This window comes from Ictidomys tridecemlineatus, chromosome 2 (assembly GCF_052094955.1).
Source record: "Ictidomys tridecemlineatus isolate mIctTri1 chromosome 2, mIctTri1.hap1, whole genome shotgun sequence".
Lineage (NCBI taxonomy): Eukaryota > Metazoa > Chordata > Mammalia > Rodentia > Sciuridae > Ictidomys > Ictidomys tridecemlineatus.
This window is the reverse complement of record NC_135478.1, coordinates 7,815,386-7,843,385: the sequence shown is the minus strand read 5'-3', so window position 1 is coordinate 7,843,385 and position 28,000 is coordinate 7,815,386. Positions and strand designations below refer to the sequence as shown.

The window sequence follows — 28,000 nt, the reverse complement described above, 5'->3', positions numbered from 1 at the left end:
CAAATTAAAAACTAAAAAGGGCAGGGGGTGTAGCTCAATGGCAAAGTGCCCCTGGGTTAAATCCTTAATACCAAAAATAAATAAATAATAAAACAGAGGCAGATACTAAGAACTGTGGCTTTACCTGGACATGGTGGTACATGCTTGTAATCCTAGCAACTTGGGAGGCTAAGGCAGGAGGATCTCAAATTTAAGGCTGATGTGAGCAATTTAGGGAACCCCTGTCTCAAAAAAAAATTTTTTAAAGGGATGAGGATATAGTTTAGTGGTAGAGTACTAAGCTAGCATGCACAGGACCCTGGGTTCAATCCCCAGTGACACACACACACACACAAATCCTAAACCAAAACAAAAGTGGCTATTTCAATAGCCTCTCTGCAACAATTTTTTTCCACTTCTAAAGGACACACATTTTTCAGGTCACCATGAGGTGCCTCAAAGTTTTGTCATCAAAATCTTTGAAAACCTGATTCTTTTCTTTTTGCAAAACTGGGAGTTGAGCCCAGGGCCTTGTACATGCTAGGCAAATGTTCTAACACGTAACAACTTCCCAAACCCTTTTTGTTTTTAATTTGAGAAAGGATTTTTCTAAAGTTTCTGAGACTGGTCTTGAACTTGCCATCCTCCTGTCTTGGACTCTCAAGTAGCTGAGGTTACAGATGTGGGCCCGGTTGCAGACAAAATCTTGATGACAACCCCCTTTCTACAGGAACATTAAATTAACAATATGCTCCTCCAAAGAGATCAACCCTCATTAAGGACATATAAATCCAATATTTCTGTTTGGGTTCTGGTGGCACCAGAGTCCTCATCTACAAATATTACTTATATAGCAAAACCAACAGTCTCTCTTGTTGGAGCCTGCAAAAGAAATCCTTCACTGGAAAAGGAGAAAAGCTTTTGTGAGCATCCTGAGGGATGCTTCCCCACCCCCACTCTTGCCCAACCGGTTTCTCCATCCACCCCCGGAGCGCAGGGCCTGGTCCCGCCCCCAGCCCCGCCCCGGGGCGTGGGCCCCGCCCGCAGCCCGCTCAGAGGCCTGGTTCTAACTTCGGCTTTGGCCTCTGGACTTCTTTCTGCCTCGGATCCCCTTGATGAGCCCACCCGCGAGCCCCCGGACACGAGAGGAAAGTTTAATTTCTCGGCCCGAAGAGGCCTAACGTGCTGCTGCCTGCCCGGAAGCGGTAGTGACGTCAGTGGTCCACCGCCTCCTTTCTGGCCCGGTTCGCCCGAGACCTCACTACTTGGTGGTCTTAGGTCTCGGCCCGGCTCTGGTGAGGCGTGGTGAGAGGGATGCCCCGGCGGTGGAAGAGGGTGGTGGGAACACGAGCTTGCCCCCGGCGGTCCCCAGGAGCTGTTCCGAGGGGCTGGGCGCGCCCCTCCCGCCGGGCTGCGCGTCCTCCTGGCGTGGCCTTGTCCGAGAGGCCGCCCGGGCAGTCGGTCCCCTCCAGCGCCGGGCTGAGCGGCGTGGTGAGAGCTCGCCCTGGACGCGTGTCCGTGCACCGCGCGCCCCTCCTAAAAGCCTCCAAAATAACCTTTGTGAATTTTTTTCCAGAGGGAATAGAATTTCCGGCACTGGAGTCACGTTGGTTCACATCTGCGTCCTCCTCCGGGGACCCGGAGACTTCTGCGTGTCCTGGTGAGCGCTGGGTAGAAAATGGGTCGAGGGGGCCTTCTCCTCGTTTTTTATGCGAACTAATATTTCATCCGGGAATTTCGCTTTGTTTGTGCGTCATGTGTTTATTTGTGACACATTGTACCCTGGTAGAAAGAGAAAGATACTTTCTTAGGTGTCTTGTGAACCATATACAAAGGTACATAGACCCCAGCGCCACTTTATCCTGAAGAAAAAAGCTATTTTTGTTGTTGTTGTTGTTTGGATACTGTAAATGGAACCAGGGCCTCATGCATGCTAAGCCTGCTCCACCACTGAGCAACACCCCCATCCCCGTTAATAACTATTCTTATGTGAACTTTATAGGTCTCTACCTCTCTACCAACCTTATAAGCCTTCCTCCAGAAAGAATGGAGGCTTTGTTTTGTTTTGGGTACTGGGGATTGAACCTAGGGGCACTCTACCACTGAACTACATCCTCAGTCTTTTATTATTTATTTTTAAATTTTGAGACAGGGCCTTGCTAAGTTGCTGAGGCTGCCCTTGAATGTGCATCCTCCTGACTCAGCAGGAGGATTAAAGGTGTGCCATCCCACCAGCTAAGAAGGCTTTGTTAGACTGGTACTACCAATTAAATTAGCTATTTGATTTCTCCACAGAATAATAAAGTACGTTTTATGGCAAACTGTTTAAGCATACATTGAAATTACAGGCATGATATTATCAGGTTGTTGGTGAGGTATCACCTAAAGATAAGAATATTGGTCTACTAAAACCACAATAGTAACATTTCCTCTAAGAAAATTAAAAATCTAGTATTTACGTTTTAAAAAAATATTTTTTTAGTTGTCAGTGGACCTTTATTTTATTCATTTATTTACTTATATGCAGTGCTCAGAATCGAACCCAGTGCCTCACACATGCCAGGCCAGAGCTCTACCACTGAGCCACAACCCCAGCCCAAAGTATTTAGTTTTTTTGAAATTAAAATTCTCCACATTATTCCAAAATAGACTTTTGGGTGTTACTGGATCTAATATCAATCTCTTCAAAGTTCTTATATTGAAAACTTTTAATGTCTCCTAGGTTCTTTGAACTGAAAACAGTCACTGTTGTTTCTCTGTTGACTTTTTTTTAGTTTTTTTTTTTTTTTTTAGTTTTTTTAGGTGGACACATATCTTTTTATTTTATTTTTATGTGGTGCTAGGTTAGCAAGCTACCACACATCCCCAGCCCCTCTTTTGGGCTTTTTAAATGTACTTTTAAAAAAAAAATTATTTTTTAGTTTTATGTGGACACAATATCTTTATTTTACATTTTGTGGTACTGAGGATTGAATCCAGCGCCTCATGCATGCTAGGCTAGGCGAGCGCTCTACCACTGAGCTACAACCCCAGCCCCTCTCTATTGACTTTTTTGAAAGGTCATGTGTTCTTTCAGAAAGTCACAAGTTTTGCTATTTGTTTAAAGTCTGATGGCGTATTAATATTTTCTCCATTTCTTATATATATCCTATAAACTGATGAATGCCTGAATGACTGAGGGTAGAGAAAAAAATTCACACTAGGTCTTTTTTTTTTTTTTTTAAAGATAGAGACAGAGAGAGAGAGAGAGAGAGAGAGAGAATTTTTAATATTTTTAGTTTTCGGTGGACACAACATCTTTGTATGTGGTGCTGAGTATCGAACCCGGGCCGCACACATGCCAGGCAAGCGCGCTACCACTTGAGCCACATCCCCAGCCCTTTTTTTTTTTTTTAAAGATATTGATATAGGTTTAGGAAAATAGTTACATATTCAAAGGAGAATGGGGCAATCTTGAGAAAGATTTGTAGGTAAAGCTTTACCTCCATTGTAGTGAAGCAAGGAATGCACATGAGGGCTATCTTCAGAGGGAGGGAGAGCTAAAGGAATGTTCTGAGGGAAGTTATACACTAATAAAGAGGGCAAATAAATGAATTTACGTAGTGATCAGAATTTTGGAAGTAAAGTGTAATATGCTCTGTTAGTGTATGAAAGTAGGTGAAGGGAAAAAAAAGTGAGTTCTATTTAAGCTGAGATCAAAAGTCCATAGTGGGGCTGAGGTTGTGGCTCAGTGGTATTGTGCTTGCCTTGCATGCTTGGGGCACTGGGTTCCATCCTCAGCACTACATAAATAGATAAAATAAAAGGTATTTTAAAAAATTAGTGCTCTTAAAAAAAAACATAAGAATTCACCTTTTTGAACTAGGAGGTATGGAAGGAAGTGCATGACTAGTTTTATTTCTACAGCTATTTATTTTTGTGAATAGGGAATTAATTCAAGGAATTAATGAGAATCAGTGATTAAACATTAAAGAAAAAGTTCTCTATGAAAATTCACTTGTTAATTCTCAATCTTAAGAAATGATTATGTTCATAAATAGTCAAAGCTTCTTTGAGTGGTTGTCAGTCCATTTTGGGATTCCCACAAACAAATTAGGGCTCAGTTTCCTTGAGAGAAAGTTCAGACCAGCTAGTCTTGTGTCACTCCTTATATAGGCTGACACATCTAATAGTTTGATACCACTAGATATTATATATGATCTGGTAGAAAGCTCTGAAGGAACCATTTGGCATAACAATATCCATTTTACCTTAAGTGTTTGCTACTTAGAGGTCTTGGTGAATTAGCTGGCCATAAAGAAAAAAAAAATTGATGAGGGTTGTTTTGTTTGTACCAGAGATTGAATCCAGGGCCTACCACGTGTCAGGCAAGCTCTCTCCCTCTAAACTATATATCCAGACTTTTTTTTTTTTTTTTTTTTTTTTTGAAATAAGATCTTGCTAAGTTGCCCAGGCTAGTCTAACACTTGTGATTCTCCTGACTCAGCTCTCCTAATAGCTGAGATTACAGGTATGTGCCACCACACCTAGCTTTGATGAGAGGTTCTGAAGATAAAATTGGTGAGGATGTGTATATTCTGCTGGTGGCAGAGTTTATTGAAGAAGCAATATGAGCTGTTGGCAATATCTATTAAATATGTGCTTTAACTTTAGAGTAGTGGGTGCAATGTCTGTTAATATAAAACTGAAGACATTTCATCACTATTATTTGAAATAGTCCTCAATTAGAAACAACCAAATATGGCTCAACAGAATAAATAATATTATTGGAATCCTTATTGTAAACAAAAGGAATAAATTAATAATAGATGCCATAGTATAGATGAACTTCAGTACATCATCATTATTGTTGTTGTTTTTTGTCATATTCTATTTTTTGTATGTGTGTGGTATTAGAAATTGAATCCAGGCCCTTGTGTATGCTGGGCAAGTGCTTTACTATGGAGCCATCCCCAGCACTTGTAATTTTTATTTTGAGACAGGACCTAAGTTGCCTTAAATTTGCAATCCATCCTGTCTCAGGCTCCTGAGTCACTGGGATTATAGGAGTATACAGTCATACCCATCAGTAGCATAATTGTCAGTGAAAGATTATAGCCAGGTGTGGTGGCATATGCCTGTAATCTCAGCAACATAGTGAGGCCCTAAGCAATTTAGTGAAATCCCTGTCTTAAGAAAAAAAAATAAGAAGGGTTGGGAATGCAGCTTTGTGGTTAAGTACCCCTGGGTTCACTTCCTGGTATAAAAAAAAGTCCGTTCTAAACATAGAAGAATGCCTACCTCTTCCAAGACCAACTTCATTAGAAAACCTGTATATATCTATCTGTTGGTGCCTAATGGATTTCAGCAGATTCAGTGGCTTAGAATAGTACATGCTTCCCAGTCACTTGGGAGGCTGACACAGGAGAATTGAGAGTTCAAAGCCAGCCTTAGCAATGGCGAGACAATAAGCAACTCAGTGAGACCCTGTCTCTAAATAAAATACAAAATAGGGCTAGGGATGTGGCTCAGTGGCCAAGTGCCCCTGAGTTCAATCCCTGGTACCAAAAAAAAAAAAAAAGAATAGTACATGCTTATCTCACAGTTTCTCTGGGTCACAAGTCCAGTCATGGGTTACATAGGTTTTCTGCTCAGGATTTCATCTGTTTGTAGTCAGGGTATTGGTAGAGTTTATTTTCATCTGGTTTAAGTGGGAAGAATCAATCTCCACACTGAAGTAATTTGCAAAATTCATTTCTTGGCAGCTGTAGGTGTTTACCATAGTTTCTTGAGTTTACTTATAATTTTTGTCATGTGTACCCTTCATTAATATAGCTAGCAGAGTATCTGTACCTCACAGAAGGACTCTTGAAGAGTCTTCCACATGATTATATTAGTTCTACCAGAATGATTTTCCCTGTTGATGAATTAAAACCCAACTCATTTGGGGCCTTAATTACATCTGCAAATTTCTAGCCACATTCTCTTGGCTAGAAATAAATCACAGATCTTGTGTATCAATCTGGAGAGGAGCTTATCCAGGGGCATGAATATCCCAAAGTGGAACTCATTAAGGTCCTGTTAGGGTGTATTGGCTGCAGTGTAGGTGTAGTCCACTAGAAGGTAGTGCTCCTGGTATGCTGTGAGCCTGAGTTGCTCTCCAGTCACTATTCAAGCATGAACGATGCTTTATGGCAAAGCTACCTGAAGTTGGGCCAGTGTGCAGAGGGAATTGGGCATAAAATGCAGTGTTAGCACCTGGAGAACTATGGGGAACCAAGGTCTACGACATAGGCTTCTTATGGGTTGATATGTAGAGCAAGTTGGGTCAGCATGCATCTTGCATTCTGTAATGTACTGTGACTTGTCATGGGGCACTTAGGAAACTCTGAAACTGACGCATGTGCTGATGTGCTTCTAGTGGGAGTGTGGGGAGCCACAAGAGTGACCACACCCTTCCAGTCCTGATGCCTCAGATTCTGACCAACCACTGCCTTCACTGTGGCTTGGCCAGGATCTAGCTCAGACATCAAGGGGTCTTCTTTGTGGGATGTCCCCCCAGGTTTGAGTTACACTCACCTGTCCCTTGTAGCCCTGCCCCTTCTGCCCTTTTTTGGATAGAACTTCTAAGAACAAGAGTCTCCCCAATAAAAGCTCACTTCCAAAGATATTCTCTCTCTCATCAGCCTCTTGTGACTTTCTTTTGCTCTCCCTTTTGGGGAACCTGAGGCTGAGAGCAGGGAAGCTGTCCTGAAGCTGTGTAAATTGTGTCTGTTTTATTTGGTGTCCCTGCAAATTCACATAAGCCATCTTAAGTTCAGCTGCCTGCACTGGTCAGGGGCGGCATGGGAGTCTTTGTAATGGCTGGTATCCCTGTTATGAGCACTACAGGATGATGACAAAGAGAATCAATATTGCCTATGGAGCCTGTATTCTGGGCACATGGTGGGGACAGAGCACCAGAGGATGACTCATCATGCACCAGTGGGATCCCACAGAAGTTTCCATCCTTCTTCAGTGTCCCCGTAATGCCCCGGTACTTGGAAAACTTAAGGAAAACTTAACACATACGGGATAAAAGATAAATGTTTAAAGAAACCAGTATTGTATTTCATAGCAAATGTTGACGGGGAATTTGAAGCTGAGATGATTATTTAGTCTACTGGCACATTCCACTCTCTGGCTACTCAACTTCCATATTCACCCTTCTTCATATATTTTAAGTTTCTTGCAGTAATTAATCAAGTCTATATTTATAGCTAAGAAAATATAAGGGAAGAAATCCTAACCCTTTCCAAAGTGATATGATGCATATTCCCACTAGACATGGTATATCACCATCATAAGCCATATTAACTGCTCCTTGTATTTCATCACATTCTCAGTGAATATTGTTACCTCAGGACTAAATTTTAAAATATAACCTTCAGTACTTATGTGTAAAATAAAAATGGAAGGAAGATTGAAGTGATTTGTTAGTTTTGTACCTGGTAGAGTTAATCCAAACTCCATTCCCAAAGGGTCTGCCATTCTTCGTTTTTTTCAGTTGAAATTTTCCATTAAGCTTTTTCTGTTCAGCATGGAAGTATGTGAGACTTTAAATTTCTTTCTCCTTGCCCCAATTATGCAGCTGTACCTCAGATTCTTTTCTCTTTTTGGTACTGGGAATTGAACCACTGAACCATATCCCCAGGCCTTTTAATGTTTATGAGACAGGGTTTTGTCAATTTGCTCAGGACCTTGCTAAATTGCTGAGCCTGTCCTTGAATTTGCAAACCTCCTGCCTCAACCTCCCTAATCCCTGGGATTAAAGGTATGCACCACCATGCCCAGCCTGTACCCATTTCTTTTTGGTACTTGGCGTCGATCACTATGGCCAGTAGATCAGCCCCCTCCCTTCATTTTGCCTTTTGTTTTAGATATTTGTGATATATGAAGCCCAAAATACCCAGGTAGCTGTCTCATTTCTAGTTGTGTCCTGAGGGAGGCATTTCCCATTAGGGCTTAAGATCTAGGTTCCTGGAACTGAGGCAGAATTTCTGTCTGCAGAGTCAATTCACTGATCAATTATTTCACTCCAGGATTCTGCCTATGGGGAGAAAGTACCATGTAAAGCTGTATGATTGTGTGCATGTGTGTGTACGCGTGAGTTGGGAAAGGAACTCAGGGCTTCACACATGCTAATGCTGGGCAGGTAGGTATTCTTCCACTGAGCTACATCCTCATCTCCAAGGTCTGATTTAAAGCATATACTCTTAGCCTTCTGCACATTCCACATGCAGGAATTTGACCAGCCACCAATTGGAAGAAAATATTCTATTGTTGTTGTCATGTACTATATAGGTAAGCCTTCAGTGGTTGCATCTGTACTGAGAATGTACAGACCTTTTCTTCCCTTGCCATTATTTCCTAAATAATACAGTATAACAACTATTTATATTGTATTTATGTTGTATTTGGTATTAAAGTATTAGTTTAAAATATTGCTTTAAAATATTAGGGAAATGCACCTAGGTGATAAGCAAATACTGTGGGATTTTACTTAATTTTTTTCCTTTAATTCTGAAGATTGAACCCAGGGGCGCTCTGTCACTGAGCTATATATCCTGCTTTGTAAAACTGTTTATTTTGAAACAAGGTCTTGCTAAGTTTCCCAGACTGTCCTTTAACTTGCAGTCCTCCTGCTTCAGCCTCCTGAGTAGCTGGGATTATAGGCATTTGCCACTACACCTGATAATATTGGCAATAAGGCACTTAAGCATCTGGGGATTTTGGTGTCCACAAGGGTTCTGGAGCCAATCGCAGAACAACTATGTTGTATCCTATGAGACAGAATCTCATCCATTGTGAGATTTGTCTACAACTTTGTCCTGTGAGTTTTGTGCTCTTTTTCCTGAGATTATGGGGAATCAAATGCAGGGCCTTTTGCATAGTGTTGAACACTATGCTATACTCCCAGCCCTGTACATGAGTTTTCTTATAATATTTCACCTCTCATGTAGATCAGGTACTTCTGAATGGTAACCTAACTAATAAGACTATTTGATTGCATGGATGTATTTCTGTTTTTGTACGTCCTTTGTGGTGAAGTAAATTTTTTTTTTTTTTTTTGGTATCAGAAATTGAACACAGGGGTGCTTTACCTCTGAGCCACATCCCTAGGGCCCCCCCCCTTTTTTTTACTTTTTATTTTGAGACAGGTTCTTGCTCATTAAGTTGCTGAGGCTGGCTTTGTTTCACTTTGCAATCCTGCCTTAATCTCCTGAGCTACTGGGATTATAGGCATGTGCTAGCATGCCTGGTGTGAATTTCTTAATTAGAAATAATGCTATATGATTTCCAAGATGAGAGATAAATTATTTTGTGAATTCACAGATGATAGTGCAGGCAGCAGTATTATTAATGGAGAGGGAAATCCATATTTATAACATAAGTGTATTATAGTGAGGGTAAATATTTGTCACCTTCATGCTAGTAGAGGTTCAGTGTGCGCAACTTGTAATCAAAACACCTAGTGAAGTGCCTGTCTGGTCCTCTGTAGTGAATGGTGCCATAAGGGACACCTATCTCTGGTTTCTGCTTTTAGCAGATCAGGCCCACAGCAACAGTGTTAGATGGTTCAGCCTTGGTAAGGGCGAGTCCATTTTGTTGAACCATGAATGATGTTATCTCTGCTCTTGAGGCAGTTTTGCTCATGGCCCATTAAACAAACACCCATTGGGGTGGCTGAGAAAGTAACGGACAACTGTACAAAAGTAACAGAGTGCATCATATTGCTCATGTAATTATTAATCATTATTTATTTATTTATTGGTGGTGCTAGTGGTAGAACCAGGGCTTTGTGCATGCTAGGTAAGCACCACACCCCCAACCCAATTGTCTTATTTCTAGTAGATCACCTTTGGCCGGTATTCACATAGGTCACAGATACTTTGACAGCCTATATCCTTTTTGAGAAGGCCATCTCTGATTAAAAAAAATTTTGCAGATTTGCTTGTCACCCAGTCTTGGTTTTCTACATCCTTGGGCATCCAACAAAACCATTGACAGCTATTGATGAATCATTGTATATACATACCTCTGGCCAAGTGAAGAGCCAAATGTACTGCTTGAAGTTCTGCCACTGGAAAGTGAGGGGGTTTAGTTTGTTTTGGTACCGGGGATTGAACTCAGGGTCACTCAACCACTGAGTCACATCCCCAGCCCTATTTTGTATTTTACTTAGAGACAGGGACTCACTGAGTTGCTTAGCACCTTGCTTTTTGCTGAAGCTGGCTTTGAACTCATGATCCTCCTGCTTTAGCCTCCTAAGCTACTGGGATTACAGGCATGCACCACCGGGCCCACCTATGTGTTTTGTTATTGTTGTTTTTTGGATGTAGAATACAATATATTTATTTTTATGTGGTGCTGAGGATTGAACCCAGTGTCTCACACTTGCTAGGCAGGCACTCTACCACTGAGCTACATTCCCAACCTGGGAAGTGAGTTTTTATTACAATATTCCACCTATTGTGGCACATCTAATAAGACTAGTTGATTGCATGGATATACTCCTATTGGAGTGTCCTTTGCAGTGAAGTGAGGTTTTTTTTGTTGTTGTTGTTGTTTTGTTTTTTGTTTGTTTTTGAGAGAGAGAGAATTTTTTAATGTTTATTTATTTTTTTTTAGTTTTCGGTGGACACAACATCTTTATTTTTTATGTGGTGCTGAGGATCGAACGCAGCGCCCCGCGCACGCCAGGCAAGCGCTCTACCTCTTGAGCCACATCCCCAGCCCTGAAGTGAGTTTTTTAATTAAAAATAATGCTATATGGCCAGGTGCAGTATTGCATGCCTATAATTCCAGTGCCTGGGGGGCTAAAGCAGAAGGATGAGAGTTCAAAGCCAGCTTCAGCAAAAGTGAGGCGCTAAGCAACTCAGTGAGATCCTATCTCTAAGTAAAATACAAGATAGGGCTGGGGATGTGGCTTGGTGGTTGAGTGCCACTGAGTTCAGTCCCTAGGACTGCCTCCCACCCCCCAAAAAAGAAATAATGCTATGTGAATTCCATGATGAAGATAAATTATTTGAGAAGACACAGATGGTGGTGCTGACAACAGTATTACTAATGGCACTGTTACTACAGTCTGATCAGTCATTGGTCAGTGGTACACCATGTTTCAGCTCTGTACTTTTCAGGTGGTGCATGTCATACAGACACATCTATAAAGGGGGAGGTTTAGGTTTTGTGTTAGTATACTGGGTGAAAGGAAGCCATAGGCATGGGTTGAGGGAAAGAGACAGTGCAATTGAAGATGGTGTTGAAATAGTCTTTGCCATTTACTCATGCAATTTATTTAGGCTCACTGGACTTGCCAGAGCTCAGTGTCTTATATGCCATTTCCATTTAGTGTAGATTGATGCTACATATGCCCAAACATAAGGCAAGGTGGGTCAAACAAGTCCCAGTTTATTTAAGAAGATCGGACTATTTGGTCACTTGATGTTCCACAGTTGTTTATTCTCTACCGTGAGTCAGGGCTAAGCTTTTTCTCAAAGGGAAAGTAATTTTCTGCAGAAAATTGCACATTGATTCCATGCTACTAGAAGTCTGTACTATAAATCTTCTATTGGGTATACTAGATCATTTGGGGTAAGTGCTTGAGGAGCTTATAATATAGCTTGAACTTGCTTCTGAGCATGCTCTTGTTCTGGTCCCTCTTGATGCGGGGGTGGGGTGGGGTGGGGTGGGGGGTGGAAATTGTTGGGGCTTTTGTTTGTTTGGGCTTTTTTTTTTTTTGGTCCCTCTTATCAGAGTCTTATTGGTGATTGAATAAAGCAGGTTCAAAGGTGGTATTTGATTTAAAAAAAAAGGACATTCTGTTGTTTGCAACAACATGAATGAACCTGAGGATGTTATGTTAAGAGAAATAAACCAGGCACAGAGATGCATATACCTCATGATCTCCTTGTATACCTAAGCTAAAAAAATTTGAGCTCATAGAAGTAGCAAAGGGATAAAGAGGGGGCTGTTGTCCAGAGGATATAAAATTTCAGTTGGAATTAGATCAAAATCTCTCTTGTATACCTGGTGACTATTAGTTAATAACATGTTATATCCTTGAAAATTACTAAAGATTTTTAAGTGTTCTCATCACAAAATGAATATATATTTCAAAACAACATTGTATACTATAGTTTGTTGATTAAAAGTAAACAAATTGCATTCCGCTGTCATATATAAATTAGAAAAAAAAAGTAAACAAAGTGCCCCCCCCCAATGCCCAAGGCCCTGGGTTCAATCCCTAGCACCACACACCAAAAAAAGTAAGCAAATTATGAAAAGTAAAAATTAACTGCAAATAAAGTGATTTCACGACCCTCAATGTCACACAAAATCACATATAAGAGGTTGTGAGGGGAAAGGGGGGGGGAAATAAGGGAGAGAATTGAACAACAGAGGAGGTAGAGAGGGAAGATAGGAGGGGAAGGGAGGGGGGATAGTAGGGGATAGGAAAGGTAGCAGAATACAACAGTCACTAATATGCCATTGTGTAAAAATGTGAGTGTGTAACCGATGTGATTCTGCAATTTGTATTTGGGGTAAAAATGGGAGTTCATAACCCAATTGAGTCAAATGTATGAAAGATGATATATCACGAGCTTTGTAATGTTTTGAACAACCAATAAAAAAAATAATAAAAATTTTAAAAAAGACTTAGAAAAAAAAAGTGATTTCACAGTAGGTTATGGACATCTTTACATAGTTTGGGTTGTGTGTAATTATTATAGGGCTTTCAAAGAGACCAAGGTTAGTCTACTAAGAAGTCAAAGGAGAAAATACTTCCCTGGGAACTGAGGTTTAGAGTATCCTGGGGTTAAGAGGGTGACTGTCATTTGCCCCCATTCCACGTTTCATACTCTTCCCTGATTGTTTTGTAAATCTTAAAACTTCATATTTTTCTGATGCTTCAGTATTTCTCATCCAAGGCCACCAGATGTGCCAGTGTGGTAAGGCTGGCCTCTGCCACAAATTCTTATTATACCCTCTAACTGTGAACTCCTGACATTCAAAGGCACCAATGGAATCCCTTTACTACTTTTGCTTAATTACCCCACTCAGACTTCTAGTAAACCCCCCACCCCATAGGTTGTCACCCTCTTTCAGCTGCTCACCTGCTTGGTTCAACCTGCTTTCCCTGTAGTCCCCTGCTTGACTTGCTGTGCTTTCCTCTCTAGAACCTGTGAATATAATAAATCTTTAATATTATGTGCTTCTCTGAGTGTAATTTCTTGGCCATGTTGGAGTAATCTCCCTGTTTTTAACACACTGATTAATGCCCTAATTTTCACATAAGAAATTAGGTGAGGTTGATATTGAGGTTGTAACCCCCCCCCCCCCCCGGGTTTGAACCCAGGTGTGTGCTTTACCATTGAGCCTCATTCCCAGCCCTTTTTATTTTGAGACAGGGTCTCACTAAGTTCGAGACTAGCTTCAAACTTGTAATCCTCCTGCCTCAGCCTCTGTAGTCGCTGGGATTATGGGCATGCACCAGTGTTGTAACTTAATCCATTCGCATAAATTTTTTTGTTTAATTTTTGACAATAACAGCCCCTGTGGTGACGAAAACATTTGAACTTTGGGTTCTCCTGTCTCAGCCTCCTAAATAGTTGGGATTATAGGTGTGAGCCACCCCACCGATCTAGACATATGACTTACCATATGTCGATTTAGCATTTGAAACATCTAAAGACCTATAGGGTTTTTGTTAGGGTGAATTTGGTTCATGAGTCATGAACTGTGAATTCTTCAGGGGGTTGTCATTTAAATTTCATTTTGCAGATCACTATTTAGGCTGTTGTTCTATTTGATTTATTGAAGATTTTTTTGTTGTTGTTTTTTCTGGGAACTGGGGAGTAAGTTCAGGGTCACTTTATCTTGAAGCTACATCCCATCCCTTTAATTTTTTATTTAGACAGTGCCTTGCTAATTGCTGAAGCTGGACTTGAACATGCAAACCTCAGCTTCCTGAGTTATGGGATTGCAGAATTTTCCCACCACATCTGGCTTTTTTTTTAAGAGCTAATCTTTTAGCTGGGCACAGTGGTGCATACCTTTCTAATCCCAGCACTCTGAGACTGAGACAGGAGAATCATATGTTTAAGGCCAGGCTCGGCATTTAGTGAGCAATCCTGTCCCAAAATTTTTAAAAAATCAAAAGATCTGGGGATGTAGCTCAGTGGTAGAGTATATTTAATTCTCAGTACTGCCAAAAAGAAAAAGAAAAAAAAGGAACTCTTTAAAATGGATGTTACAAGGTAATATAAGAAACATGAAGGAAGTGTAAGGAAGAAATTAATAAAAATTAAAGCAAGGACTGGGTATATAGTTCATTGGTAGAATGATTGCATCTTCTGTACAAGGCCCTGAGTTCAATCCCCAGCACCACAAAACAAAACAAAACAAAACAAAAAACTGATGCAAAAAAAATTGACTGTCTTTTCTCACCCGATGAATACTATGGAAAGGTTTTTTTGAGAAGATCCATAAATAGACAAGTGTTGGTGGTTTGGCATTCACCTTTTACTGATGTGGGGGAAGAGGGCAGATTTCTTCATTTTGAAAATTTTTTCAACCAAGATGCTGATGAAGCTGATCAGTACTGGAAATGTGTTCTGAATTTCTTATAAAATCCTTGATAATTCTAAACTTGTTGGGTCAAAGGTGAAGTAGTTAATGTTTATTTCCCTCTTTTGCTATCATCTTGCCCCAGAACCAGTTCACAGTATCTGTGCTTTCTAGCCAGGCACAGTGGTGCATGCTCGTATAGCTGGGGAATCTGAGGCAGGAGGATCATAAGTTTTGAGGCCAGCCTCAGCAACTTAGCAAGACCCTGTCTCAAAATAAAAAATAAAAACTGCTGGGATGTAGTCAGTGGTATGGATTAAATTCCTACTTAAAAAAAAAAAGGTAATTGTGCTTTCTGTGTGTATGCATGTACAGGACACTGTTTTCTCAGCTGCTTGTTTTTTTTTTTTTTTCCCCATAGCACTTAGGATTAATATCTCAGTTATTTTGTTATTGTTTTTATTATCCTATAGAACTTTGGATCTTTAAGGATAGGACATTTCCTGTGTATCCCTGCTCTGGATATGCCTACCACAGAAATAGGACTTCCTGATTATTTGGTGAAAGAATGAAAGAGTAAGACAGACCTGAGATAAACTTCTAGTAGCCACAGTAAACAAAGTAGAAACAGGTAAGGTTTTTTGTAATAATATATTTTATTTTGTCCCACATATTGAAAATTATTTCAGTATGTCATCAATAAACAAATTGAGATAATTACGTTCTTTTTCTCATACTAAATCTTCATAATTCACTGGACCCTAAAGTTTGATTGTACTTGTTTTGTGTTTATATCTCATAAAATTAATACAGAGGGGTACCAGTGGGAGGAAGGGAAAGAGAAGGTACCTGCTTGGCTTTCCTCCACACACCTGTGCCTGGTTGCTGTGCTTTCTGCCACCAACCTGGGCATGCTGCTTCCAGTCCCCCAGAGTCTATTCTGCCCTACTGCTGGCTGTACAAAATAGATGTCCCCTACCAGTGCTGCTGCTGGGTGTGATGCTGGTGGCAGCTGTGGCATGGCTAGCAGCGGGCATGTGTACCTATGAGACTGCCTCCTGTTGTGAAGGAGTTGGTTGCAGTTGGCTGCCAGCTGGTGGGTAGAGTGACTTGAGAAGGAAGACTGTTTTCTGTTACCTGCCAAATCAGTATGCATTGTGGGCCAGGATGGCATGGCAGAGCTGGGGATTCAGCCCTGTTTGTGTGGAGCTGGAGGGGCCCCAAAGCCATTGCCTGAGACTGCATAGCTTGGAGCTCAAGGATGAAGGTGTGTCCTATTGTGCCCCTAGTGCCTAGGTCAGCATTGCTGACTTTACCTGGTACTAGGTGGGCAGTGCCTGCTTGTGCTCGTCACAGACTAGTGGTTACAGGGATAGCTCCAGTCACTGGTGCCACCATTACCTGCTGCTTTATGAAGAGGCTATGGATGGTGATCCCTTGTTCTCCGGTTCTTGCAGGTGTCTACTATCTCCTAGCCAGCCATCATTCATTTGACCTTCCCCCATCCAGAGTGAGAGATATGGCCTCCATTCTCCTGTCTTCCCTCCCCAATTCCTCCTTTCTCTGTTTTTGATCTCATGCCCATCCTACAAGAAGGCCATTTCCTGTTCTCAAACTAGTATTTCTAAAACGAGAATAAACTTGCTTTATTTTTTTAAAAAGGGGAGAAAAAAGGTATGCCTGTAATCCCAGCATTTTAGGGGGCTAAGGCAGAAGGTTCACCAGTTTGAGGCCAGCATAGCAGTTTATCAAGGCCCTAAATAGTGAGACCCTGTCTCACAAACTAAAAGGGGTTGAGGATGTGACTCAGCAGTCAGTGACCTGGGTTCAGTCCCTGGTACCAAGAATAAGCAGATTCAGGAACTGGGGATGTAGAGTACATGCTTAGCATGTGCAAAACAGGGTTCAGTTCCCATTGCATGTATATACACACAAATAGATTCAGATATCCAAGTTATTCCAAACATATTTGAGAGTTTTCAGGTAGCTAAATCGTGTTAATCTTTTTATTCTGATTTTAATTTATTAAGCAAAATTATTTAGTCATAATAGATCCTTAAGAAGTGGTCAATAACACTTGGGGTTAATACTACTGAATTATACTGTATAGTTACAAGACTACCTTCTAGTCATGTGGAGAGGAGTAAGAATCATAGGAGATCAGGCTTTTAGGATCAGCAGCAGCATCCAAGTCCTGTTTGACAACTTCCAAACTGGATGATACTAGCCTAATTATAAGTGTTGTCTGAATTGTAGGTTTCTTCAGTATTAAGTATGGTAATGGTAGGATGATTATGATAATTATCTGAACTTATATAGAGAAAGGTATTAGAGCAACCTCTGACAAATACCAGTCTTGTCAGTATTTGTGTAATTGTGTTTGTTATTGAATACTCCATTTTTAGTGGCTTTCACATATGTTAACTGTAGAGAGAACACTAATGTATGATGTTTAATGACTGATGTTTGATGTTGATTAATGATTGATATGAATGGGACTCCACATAACCCTGTATGAAAAGGAATGGAGATTGCTTCTATCCACTTAGATTCATACGCTGCCCTAAAGTGGTCTTGGCATCAGGGAAGGGAGCATTCAGGCACATTTCACCATCAGCATCCCAGGATGGCAGCCATTGATTTGTCCCATGGTAAGTCCTTATTGATGCTCTTTTTCACACTGTTTTAGGTCTCCCCTGCAGAATATAGAGTCCAATGGATGGTGCTTCAGCAGTCATGCTGCTGATTCATTTAGGAACAACTGAAGTGGGACATAGAATGTTGTCTCATAATTCATCTCCCTGGTGTCTGTGCTTTGGGAAGAGGTGCTGCATAATCTTCATGAGTTCTACCACCATGAGAAAATAGAGTTATATGTTTTCAGGGCTCAAGTTTTTTTTTTTTTTTTAACCTATAAAATGAGATCATTACCCTTTCCCCAGTGGGCAGCATGGCTCAGAATTGGCTTCCTGGGCTCTAGGTGAGACATGTCATGGCTATTGTGGCATTTCATGTTAATGTTGTATATTTATGTGGTTTTTAAGTGTTTAAGATTATGAGGGAATTTCCATGTAGGAATGAATGACTTTATAGCATGTGAATATAGGAATTATGGGCAACTCTGGGTTCTGATGCCATCTTTCTTTTCCATTAGGCCTTCTTTCCACGGAACCAATCTGCTTTTATGAAGAAAAGACAAACGTAGAAAGAATGGTGACTGACTACCAGGCAAATTATTACCAGGTAAAAAGAAAAGGTGTCCTTCCACAAAGTGGAATACTTCTGTGCATTAAAGACATTGCCTTTTAGAGAGACTTTATTTTAATGGAAATACAGCCCCATTTAAGGACTGAGTCCTCATTTAAATTTCCTCAGGGAGTGGAAGCCTCAGATTGGTGAGGTGTTACCTTGAAAATCATCCCAGTATTTCAGTAATTACTTTGATCCTAATGATGCCCACTGCATGTTTCTCATTTTGCTGAGTACTCTGACAGATGGTGAGGCAGATTAGTGTCCTTTTTTCAAATAATTTATTCATTAGCATTTATCTGCAGTGTGCTCAGGAGTGTGTTACAGTAGAGACAGGTAGGACAAAAGCTCCTAAACTAGTTGTGCTGAGATTAATTCACATTTAACAAATGATGTTCAAGGCATATATAATGGTAGGTGCTTAACAGTGAGTGAGTTTAGATAGAGAGAGGCGTTCCTAGGGCCATTGAACACTGGGGATGGAATATGGGAGACCTCAGAACCATATATAGGTATTAAGCCCCCTTTCCTAATTCTCCAGTGAACATTGGTGGAAGTGTTAATTGGCTCAAACCAGCATGTGTGTAATGGTTTAGGATTCAGTGACCTTTGATGATGTGGCTGTGGAGTTCACCCTAGAGGAGTGGACTTTACTGGACACAACTCAGAGAAACCTATACAAAGATGTGATGCTGGAGAACTTTGAGAACCTGACCTCAGTAGGTAAGGCTGTCATTATTCCTTGTAATTTTATGGAACAGATGTATTTCATATGCTTATTATTGTCTTGCAGAATTGACTGTTAATTCTGACTATAGTGGGAAATAACACATAGTTCCTGATATAATACATTTTAATCTACTGTGGCCATTCTTAAAATGTCATCAACACCATGACCTCACTAAGCCTGTCAGGAATATACACTTTCCTTCCACAACTTTGAAATAACTATATCGGAAACGTGGTTTGTGGCTTGGTTGTCTGTTTTGAGAAGCACTCCAGATCAATCTAATGCACAGTAATGTTTGAGAACCAGAGGGAAGAGTTGCCTTCCCACGAGAACAAATATCATTTTGTTAGATTTGCTTTATTTTCTACTTGAAGATAAGTCTTAGTGTCTGTAAATATGTATGTCAGCTTTCATTTGACTATCAGAGTTTAGAGATAACCAATCTTTTGGGGGCACAGAAATGGAGAGACATGCCTTTTTCTTTTTTCTTATTTTCTTTTTGGTGCTTGGGATGAAAATAAGGGCCTTGCACATGCTACGCAGCACATGCTGTATCAATAAGTTATACATTCAACCCATATTTTTCCATTTTATCCATTTTGAAATAATTGCTTTCATTAGAACTATAATTCCTTAGTCATAAGAAGGATTGTCATCTCTTGCATGAGCCTCTTCCATTCATGCATCTTTCCACCTGCACAGGATATCAGTTCTTCATACCTAGTCTGATCTCCTCGTTAAAAGAAGAACAGTTGAGGACAATGGAAAGTGAAGTTCTTCAATGTGAGTAAGAAGAACTCAGTTTAATGAGGAATTTTTTTCCCTAGTTCTGAGGATTGATCTCAGAGGCACTTTACCTTTTAGCTACACCCCACCCCTTTTTTATTTAGAGACAGTTGATCTTCTTGCCTCGGTGTCCCAAGTATCTGGCATTATAGGCGTGTGCTACCTCACCCAGCAATATGGGAAGTTTTTTTTTTTTTTTTTTTTTTTTTGGTACTAGGGATTGAACCCAAGGGCAACTCTACCACTGACCTGGATCCCCAGTCCTTTTTATTTTTTATTTTGAGACAGGATCTCAGTAATTTGGCCAGATTTGCCCCAAAATTGTGATCTTCCTGCCTCAGCCTCCAAGTAGCAGGGATTATAGGTATGTGCTATACATATGAGAAAAAATTAGTTTGCTTTTTGTGTTTGGGATTGAACCCAGGGGTGCTTTAATACTGATAAAGTAAACAAGGAATATTTGTTATTTCCCACCTTCAGAAAAGATTGGGAATTTCTTTATAAAGAACCAGTATAAATGAGAGATATTGAGAGAAATAATTTGCATCCAGAGGGAAGAATTCCTTTGGAGAGAGAATCTAAATACCATGAAGCTCTCAACAAAGCACATTTCTGAATATATAACTGGATAACTTGATAACTTTTTTTTTTTTTTTTTTTTTTTTTTTTTTTAAAGAGAGAGTGAGAGACAGAGGGGGATAGAGAGAGAGAGAGAGAGAATTTTAACATTTATTTATTTTTTTCTTAGTTCTTGGCGGACACAACATCTTTGTTGGTATGTGGTGCTGCTGAGGATCGAACCCCGGCCGCACGCATGCTAGGCGAGCGCGCTACCGCTTGAGCCACATCCCCAGCCCCATTGATAACTTGGTTTAAACAATTTTAGGGAAATATGTCCTCAGCCCTTTTTATCTTTTAAGAAGGGTCTTGTCTTGTTACGTTGCTTACAGTATTGCTAAGTTTCTGAGACTGGCCTTGAACCTGTGATCCTCCTGCCTCAACCTTCTGAGACACTGGGATTACAGGTGTGCACCCCCATGCCTGGCTAATATGGGAAAACATTTAAAGCTGTACTTTATTTCTGAAGCTTGAAGCCATTTTCCTCAGAATTTGAGATCTTCCACTTCCTATAACCTATTACTTTCAATCTACTCAAACATTCCTATAATTCTTACAAAATTACCCATTCTGTTCCCTCTTTTAAGTTTATTGTTTCAGTATCTGCTTTTCCTAGTTCTTACTTTCTTTTTCTGATAATCTTCACTTTAATTTTCACAGAATCAATATGAAATAAGCCATCTAAAATGTTGACCTTGTGTCTTTATTGCTTTTTTTTTTTTTTTTTTTGGCAGTGCCTGGGATGGAACACAAGGGGATATGCTTGATAGCAAGCACTCCACCTCTGAGCCACGCTCAGCTCTATTGTCAAATTTTTAATAAACTAAAAATCCTTAAATCTGATATTTAATTTGCAAACAAGGACAGTTGACCCATCATCATTTTTAATTTCTATCTACCATTTATTTCTTCAAACCCTTACATTTCTTTTGCTGTTTAGCTTCAGAATTGGAACTCCAACCTAGCACCAAAGGGTCAGAGCTTCAGAATGACTGTATGACACAAACTTCCATTGGGATACAAACGGTAAGATTAACAAGGGGTATTTGTTATTTCTCACTCTTAGAAAAGATTGGGAATTCCTTTATAGAGAACCAGTACAAATGAGATATTTTTTAAAAAATATTTATTTTTTAGTTGTAGTTGTCAATGTCTCTACTTCTTCATTTATTTTTTTATGTGGTGCTAAGGATTGAACCCAGGGCCTTGCACGTGCTAGGCAAGCACTCTACCGCTGAGCCCCAGCCCCAGCCCCCAAATGAGAGATATTTGAGAGTAGTATGTACCTAAGAGGAAGCAGTTCCTCTGGAGAGAGATTTTGAACATCATGAAGCTTGTTGCTTCAGAGCTTTCTCAAAAACACATTCCCAAATATGTAACTAGACAAATTGACATGTAGGTTTTAAAAAATTTTATGGGAATATAGTCTTTTTACAGTTGGAGTCAGTGGCACAAGATTTTGATGAAAGGATCCATTATCCAATTTTTAGGAAATAAAGAGGCCAGGAAATCTGTGCATGAAATGGAAATTGTAAAAATTATAATGACCATGGAAATGTCTGGGTAAAATTTATTTCACCTTTCTAAAATCCCTTAATCTTCATTCATGCATTCATCAGCAGGCAAGCCTCAGTGATGGAGGGACACTGTGTGACTATAAGCCATGTGGAGAAGTACCTATTGAACAGTCATGCCTTATGACAGATGTGAGAATGCAAAATCAAGGATACATTTCTGAGGGTAATGGGTATGGAGAAAACATCCTTAATCTACATAAACAAACCTCTACTGAACAGAACCTTTCTGAGTTGAATCAGTGTGAACAAGTCTTCAGCCTGACTCCAGATATGATGTACCAGGGAACTAGCATGACCGAGAAACCCTTTGAATACAGAGACAGTGGGGAAGCCTTCTTTAATCAATCATACCTTCAGGCAAATATGGGAACTCACAATGGAGGAAATCCGTATGAATGGGAGAAATATGGGAACGAACCTATTCATGCCACAGACCTTGATGTACATCTTCAAATTCTCAATGCAACAAAACCCTACAAATGGGAGGAATGTGGAAATGGCTTTCCGTGTTTTGTATGCCTTAATAATCCCATGGGAACCCACACTGGAAATAAACTCTGTGAATGCAAGGAATGTTGGAGAGCCTTTGCAGTTTCCTCACACCTAACTCAGTATGTAACAATTCATACAGGAGAGAAATCCAAAAAATGTGAGCAATGTGGGAAGTCCTTCACTACTTTTTCTCAACTTTCTGCACATATAAAAACCCATAATGGAGAAAAGTCCTTCCAATGTAGGGTGTGTGGCAAGTCCTTTAAAAATAACGCATACCTTAATGATCACAGTAGAATTCACACTGGAAGAAAATCATATAAATGTGTGGAATGTGGGAAAGCCTTTCTTCGGTGGTCAGGCCTGACTGAACACATACGAGTTCACACTGGAGAGAAACCTTATGAATGTAAGGAATGTGGGAAAACCTTCTCTAGATCTACTCAGCTTACTGAACATATAAGAACACACACTGGAATCAAACCCTATGTATGTAAGGAATGTGGGAAGGCCTTCACTCAGTATTCAGCCCTTGCTACACATGTACGAATTCACAGTGGAGAGAAGCCCTATGAATGTAAGGAATGTGGGAAAGCCTTCACTAGGACTTCAGGCTTGATTCATCATGTAAGAACTCACACTGGAGAGAAGCCTTTTGAATGCGTTCAGTGTGGGAAATCCTTCATTACTTCTTCTCATCGTACTAAACATTTGAAAATTCACAGTGGAGAAAAGCCCTTTGTGTGTGATATATGTGAGAAAGCTTTTATATATTCCACATCCCTTAACATTCACATGCGAACCCATACTGGAGAGAAACCCTACATATGTAAGCAATGTGGAAAAGCATTTGCTGTTTCCTCCCGACTAAACAAACACACAAAAATTCATACTGGGAAGAAGGCCTATGAATGTAAAGGTATGGGTGTTACTATTTAGCCCATCTGTTGTGACCTTTAAAGTTGATAGTGACACCAAAGATCATCAGATTAGTCTTAATAATTGCCTTGTATGGGTTGTAATGGTTCAGATTATCCTTAGATGCCATCCTGATAGTATGAAATAAGATATGTTGATCCCCTGGAACTTAAATATTTTCTTTTAGTAATGTTTGGGATCAACCACAGGGTTGATGTACCATTGAGCTACATCCCTGGCCCCTTCCCTGTTGCTCATTCACAGATACCTGAGTCTGAGCACTTGTGGATCTTAGATGAGGTCAGTATTGCAGGTTGGCCTCATCCTGGTGCTTGGACTCATAGTTACCGTAGCATTAATACATGCTATATGAGGTAAATGAAGATTTGGTTCTTATCCCTTGTTGCTAAGTGGCTGCCAGTGTGGCTTATTCATGAGAAAATTCACCAGACTCCAAGATGATATAGGACACAGGTGAAATGTTGAAAGACACTCCTCCAAGCATATCCTCTAATCCCACTGATCTCCCACTGAGCATGCCAAGAAGGAAACCATCCTTACCTGTTCTTAATGGCTAGTCAATATTCGTAGCTGATTATCCCTACATCCTCTTCTTATAAGATCTAAGAAATTTACTGCTTTGCCTGCTGGGTTCTTTGTAGATTCAAGCAGCAGTGTCTTTGCTAGTATAATCTAATTTCTGTTTCTGACTTCAGTTTTTTTTTTGTTTGTTTTCCCATTACTGGGGATAAATACAGGGTCTTGCCCATGCTAGGCAAGCACCCTGATTGAGCTATATCCCCAGCGATTTTTTTTTTTTAATTTCATTTCAAGATAGGGTCGCACTAAATTTCCCAGACTAGCCTATAACTTATGATCCTCCTGCCTCAGCATCCAGAAGGGTTGAAATTATAGGCATGACCACCATGCCCAGCCAACCCATGATCTTTTTATCAAATAGTTGTTCAACAACATTTTTTAGTAGAAGCTTTCTTAGTTTTTGTAGTATGTTTAGACTAAAAGTTTTCCAAATCTCCGAAGCTGTGGTTCCTTTTTGCTTAATATTCTTTCTTCAGTTCAGCTCTTATTTTTTGTTTGTTTTGTTTTTGTACTGGGGATTGGACCCAGAGGGGCTTCACCACTGTGCCACATCCCCAGCCCTTCTTATTTTTTTGAAATGGGGTCTTGCTGAGTCGTTTAGGGCCTCACTAAGTTGCTGAGACTGGCCTTGAACTTGGCAGTCCTCCTGCCTCAGCCTGCTGCATTGCTGGGATTATAGGTGTGCACTACTGTGCCCACCTCAGCTCTTACCTTTTGCATTTTAATAAAGGAGTCAGGAGGAACCAAGCTACTCCTTCAACATTTTAATTATAATTCTCAGACTTTTAATTGTAATACTTCCAGGTTCTACCTTCTAAGAAATGCTAGAATATAGTTCTACCAAGTTCTTTACCTCTGCCTTTCAAGGATTGCATTTTCTCCATTTTCTAATAATATTCCATTGCCAAGTGACACTTCACCAGAATATCCTTTAATTTTTTTTTTTCCTAGCATGTGCTTTAAAAAATTTTCAGCCCTGATACATTACTGAATTTCAAAGCTGCTTGTACATTTTTAGGTGAAACCCCACTTTCAGTTCCAAAATCTGTCATATTTAGCTTAGGCCACCATAACAAAATACCGTATATCAAGTGGCTTAAAAAGTGATTCTGTTTTGAATAAATAAACTGAAATGATACAGAAATTTATTTTCTCACATTTTTGAAGGCCAGAAGTCTGAGATCAGGAGTACCAACTGATCACCTCACCAGTCAACTTCTGGTGAGGCCTCTGTTCCTGGCACGCAGTTGCCAGCCGCCTCAATGTGTCTTCATGTGATGGAGACTAAGAACAAGGTCTCTCTGTCCTCTGATAAAATCATAGCCCTGTTGGATTTGTTCTCCACTCTTTTGACCTCACTTCAGTAAAGTCCTAAAGACCCCACCTTAAAAGTCATATTGGGGTTTAAATTAAACATGAATTATTCGAAGTTGCCACTTTAGGGCACATAAACACATAGATTCGTTTATTTGGTTTGTCACCAAGCAGTCATATCTGTAGAGAATGACTATTATTTTTCTAGTTCAACTGTTAAGTTATTTTCTTTTTTTAATGAGTATGATCTCCAGCACAATACTGACCAAAAGTAGTAAAAGCAGCATATTGTTCTTCAAAGTTCTGATGAGATGCTCTCCATTTTATTGACTTATTAGATTTTACTTTTTACCCAGTCTGTGTATAAAGATTTCTCAATATTCCTTAGTTTGTGAGGCTGCATTCCTCTTGGATTTATTAATTGCCTTCCCTGCATCTTGTGATCATGTTCATTCACTGGTAAGACTCAAGTACTTAGAACTCCAATTGGCCTATAATGCCTAATAAGAACTTGAATGAGTGAATGAATGAAAGGACCCTCAAATGTGGTCATTTAATGATTTTTATTATTATTTATTGATTTAATTTTTTATATTTTGAAACAGTGTCTGGCCAAGTTGCTTAAGGCTTGCTGAACTGCTAAAGTGTGTGGACTTGTAATCCTCCTGTCTCAGCCTCCCAAATCTCTGGGATTATAGGCATGAGCTACCATGCCTGGCTATTTTAATTTTTTAATCTTAACACTTTAAAACTTTTTTGTGCTGGTGATCAAACACAGGGCCTCACACATGCTAGGAAAGCAGTATACCACTGAGCTATACCCAGCTAGTGTTAACTTTGTGTTCTTAGATCCACTCAACTTGGACATAATGGATCATCTTTAAAGGTAACTTGCATTTACTAATGTTATAAAATCTTCTCACAAATATATGTTTGAATAACAATGGCATGTGATTGTTCTGTAACAAAAAGCGGGGTATGTGCTTAGCATATGCAAGGCCCTGGGTTCATTCTCCAGTATTACCAAAATAATAATTCAAGAAAGACTTGAAAGATATTTAGATGTAGATTATGACAGTATCATACATTGCATTGGGGAATATTGCCATGTTTTCTAAATTCTTAACTTGGTGATTTATCTTGTTGATTTATTCAGATCTAGAGTAATTATTACTGTTTTAGGTACCCTTTTTCTACAATGGTTTTAAAGCATTTGGTCAATTTCTTTTATGCTTATAGGACAACTAGGATTTCCAATCCCATCTTACACATTGTGAGTTAAAATTTTCTAGGCATGTTTTCATTTTTGTGCAGCAAAAATTTGCAGGGTTTTTTTTCTTATATTTTTAATATTTACTGGTTGGGTAATTAAGTTTAGGTTTCTTGTATTCTGGAATGATTTCTTTGTGCATTTTTAACTTGTTAATCTTGGCAAATATTTAGTTTTGTGATTTCTTTCAAAAAATATTTGTTTTGAAAAAATCTAAACTTTCTCATGTTTTCTATTCAATTCTTTTTTGATATTAATATGGCTATATCAGCCTGATTTTTTTTTTTTTTTTAATTTCTCAGTCTCTCTGACCCTTTGTATATATTCTGTTTGCTTTTTGGTGCTGGGAATCAAACCTAGGGCCTCATGCATGCTAAGCACGTGCTCTACCTCTGAGCTACAGCCCAGCCCCAGAGGTGTCTTTATACATACTTTAGTAGCTGGAGTTTAAAAAAAAAAAAAATCGAATACTTGAAAAATCCTAACAATCCTTTTCTTTTATCTCGAACATTTAGTCCATTATATATAATATAATTAGTAATAAATTTGGAGTAATTTTTAGCATCTTGTTTTTTCTGTTTGTCCTTGTGCTTATCTGTATTTGTACTGGTATTTTTCATTGAGATTACTCTACTCTTGGTGTTTTAAATTTAGGTACTCCATTACTTTTTAGTTGCTATCTAAACCATTAAATTCATTAAAAAATTTTAATTATTTGTTAATGCTTTTTCTTTCTAACTAAATGGACCGGCCCATTTGCATTCATATTCCCATGATACACCTCCTGAGCTTCACACATGCAGAGACCCAGGACTAGGTGCATCCTCACACAAGCCATTAAACACATCTAAGTAGAAAAAAACAACAGGACCCTTGACCAAGACCCAGCACATCCTGTGACAGATTACAAACAACCACAAATTCTTTGAAGTTGCTCCCATCAGAAGAGGGAGTGTTTCATTTTCCCTTTCATATGAACTGATCTTGTGACTTTGACCAATAGAAATCTGAACTGTGCAAGTTTGTCCTCAAGAGGCTTCTACTAATAATGGATTGTTATTTCCAGCTTTAAGTTTTGGGGATATTTGTAAATGTCAAGCAATAACCTACTGATAAATTGGTTCATGATATATATCAGGAGAGCCTTCAGAACCAGGCTCAGTCTTGAGAATTGTGTCAATAGTGATGGAGGAACTAGGTATCTCCTTGTAACCTCAGATGAGAAAAATCCTGATTCTAACTCAATAAGTTTAGGGGCCCAGGGCCCTCGCAAAAATGGGGGCTTGAGGAACGGTTGTTGGGAAAGCTGAAAAGTGGAATGCTGTAAGTTGTGATTTTCAAAAGCACTGTCAGAACCCTTTAGCCTCTGCCATTCTTCCCGTTGACCCCTGAACCTGACTGGATGGACTGAGGGTGCAAGATTGTGTGGAAGCCCCCAGAATGGCTGTAATCAATAGTGATTCTAACACCATCCAGAGGCCCATAGTTGCTAGAGCTAGACTGCCATTCCATATTAAATTCCCTACCAAGCAAGGGCTCTCTAGAAACGTGGGCTGAAGCGGGAGGAAATCCGATGGGTCGTTTCCGGTGGTATGAACACCCCCATAGCCTCCTAGTCCCATTTCCGCCCTGGCCCCGCCCACACCTAGTTCTACCCTCTGTCTTAGGTTCTGAGTGGGCGTGGGCCCCAGGCCCCATCCTCCCTCACTGCCCTGCCAACGTCTGAGCTGCCGAGTACCGCAGATCCTGGCGGTGAGCGGAAGTGACGTCAGTGGCCCTGCTGTCTCTTCCGGCCGTGCTTTCGCACGAGAGATTTTTTGCGTTCGCCTGTGTGATGCGGTTACGCGGTAAAGGGTGGGTTGCGGGACGGGTTTCGCC

At 40.0% G+C, this 28,000-nt stretch overlaps 1 protein-coding gene across 12 annotated transcripts; it reads left to right on the top strand.

Moving 5' to 3' along the window:
* Positions 1–712: 712 nt before the first annotated feature.
* On the top strand, positions 713–26,833 carry Znf561 (zinc finger protein 561). 12 transcript variants are annotated; one of them, XM_078028729.1, is made up of 10 exons: positions 1,219–1,274; positions 1,556–1,639; positions 10,630–10,741; positions 15,042–15,199; positions 16,026–17,219; positions 17,723–17,811; positions 18,414–18,540; positions 19,250–19,330; positions 20,892–20,977; positions 21,571–26,833. In XM_078028729.1, exons 5-10 carry the CDS (start codon positions 17,093–17,095, stop codon positions 22,957–22,959), a joined length of 1,899 nt encoding a protein of 632 aa, XP_077884855.1. In that variant the 5' UTR covers positions 1,219–1,274; positions 1,556–1,639; positions 10,630–10,741; positions 15,042–15,199; positions 16,026–17,092; the 3' UTR covers positions 22,960–26,833. The 12 variants fall into 12 exon arrangements, with proteins under 12 accessions (XP_077884813.1, XP_077884802.1, XP_077884832.1 ...); XM_013363282.4 differs by lacking the exon at positions 10,630–10,741 and having other exon boundaries at positions 17,118–17,219; XM_021733833.3 differs by lacking the exon at positions 10,630–10,741 and having other exon boundaries at positions 17,091–17,219.
* Positions 26,834–28,000: the final 1,167 nt, after the last annotated feature.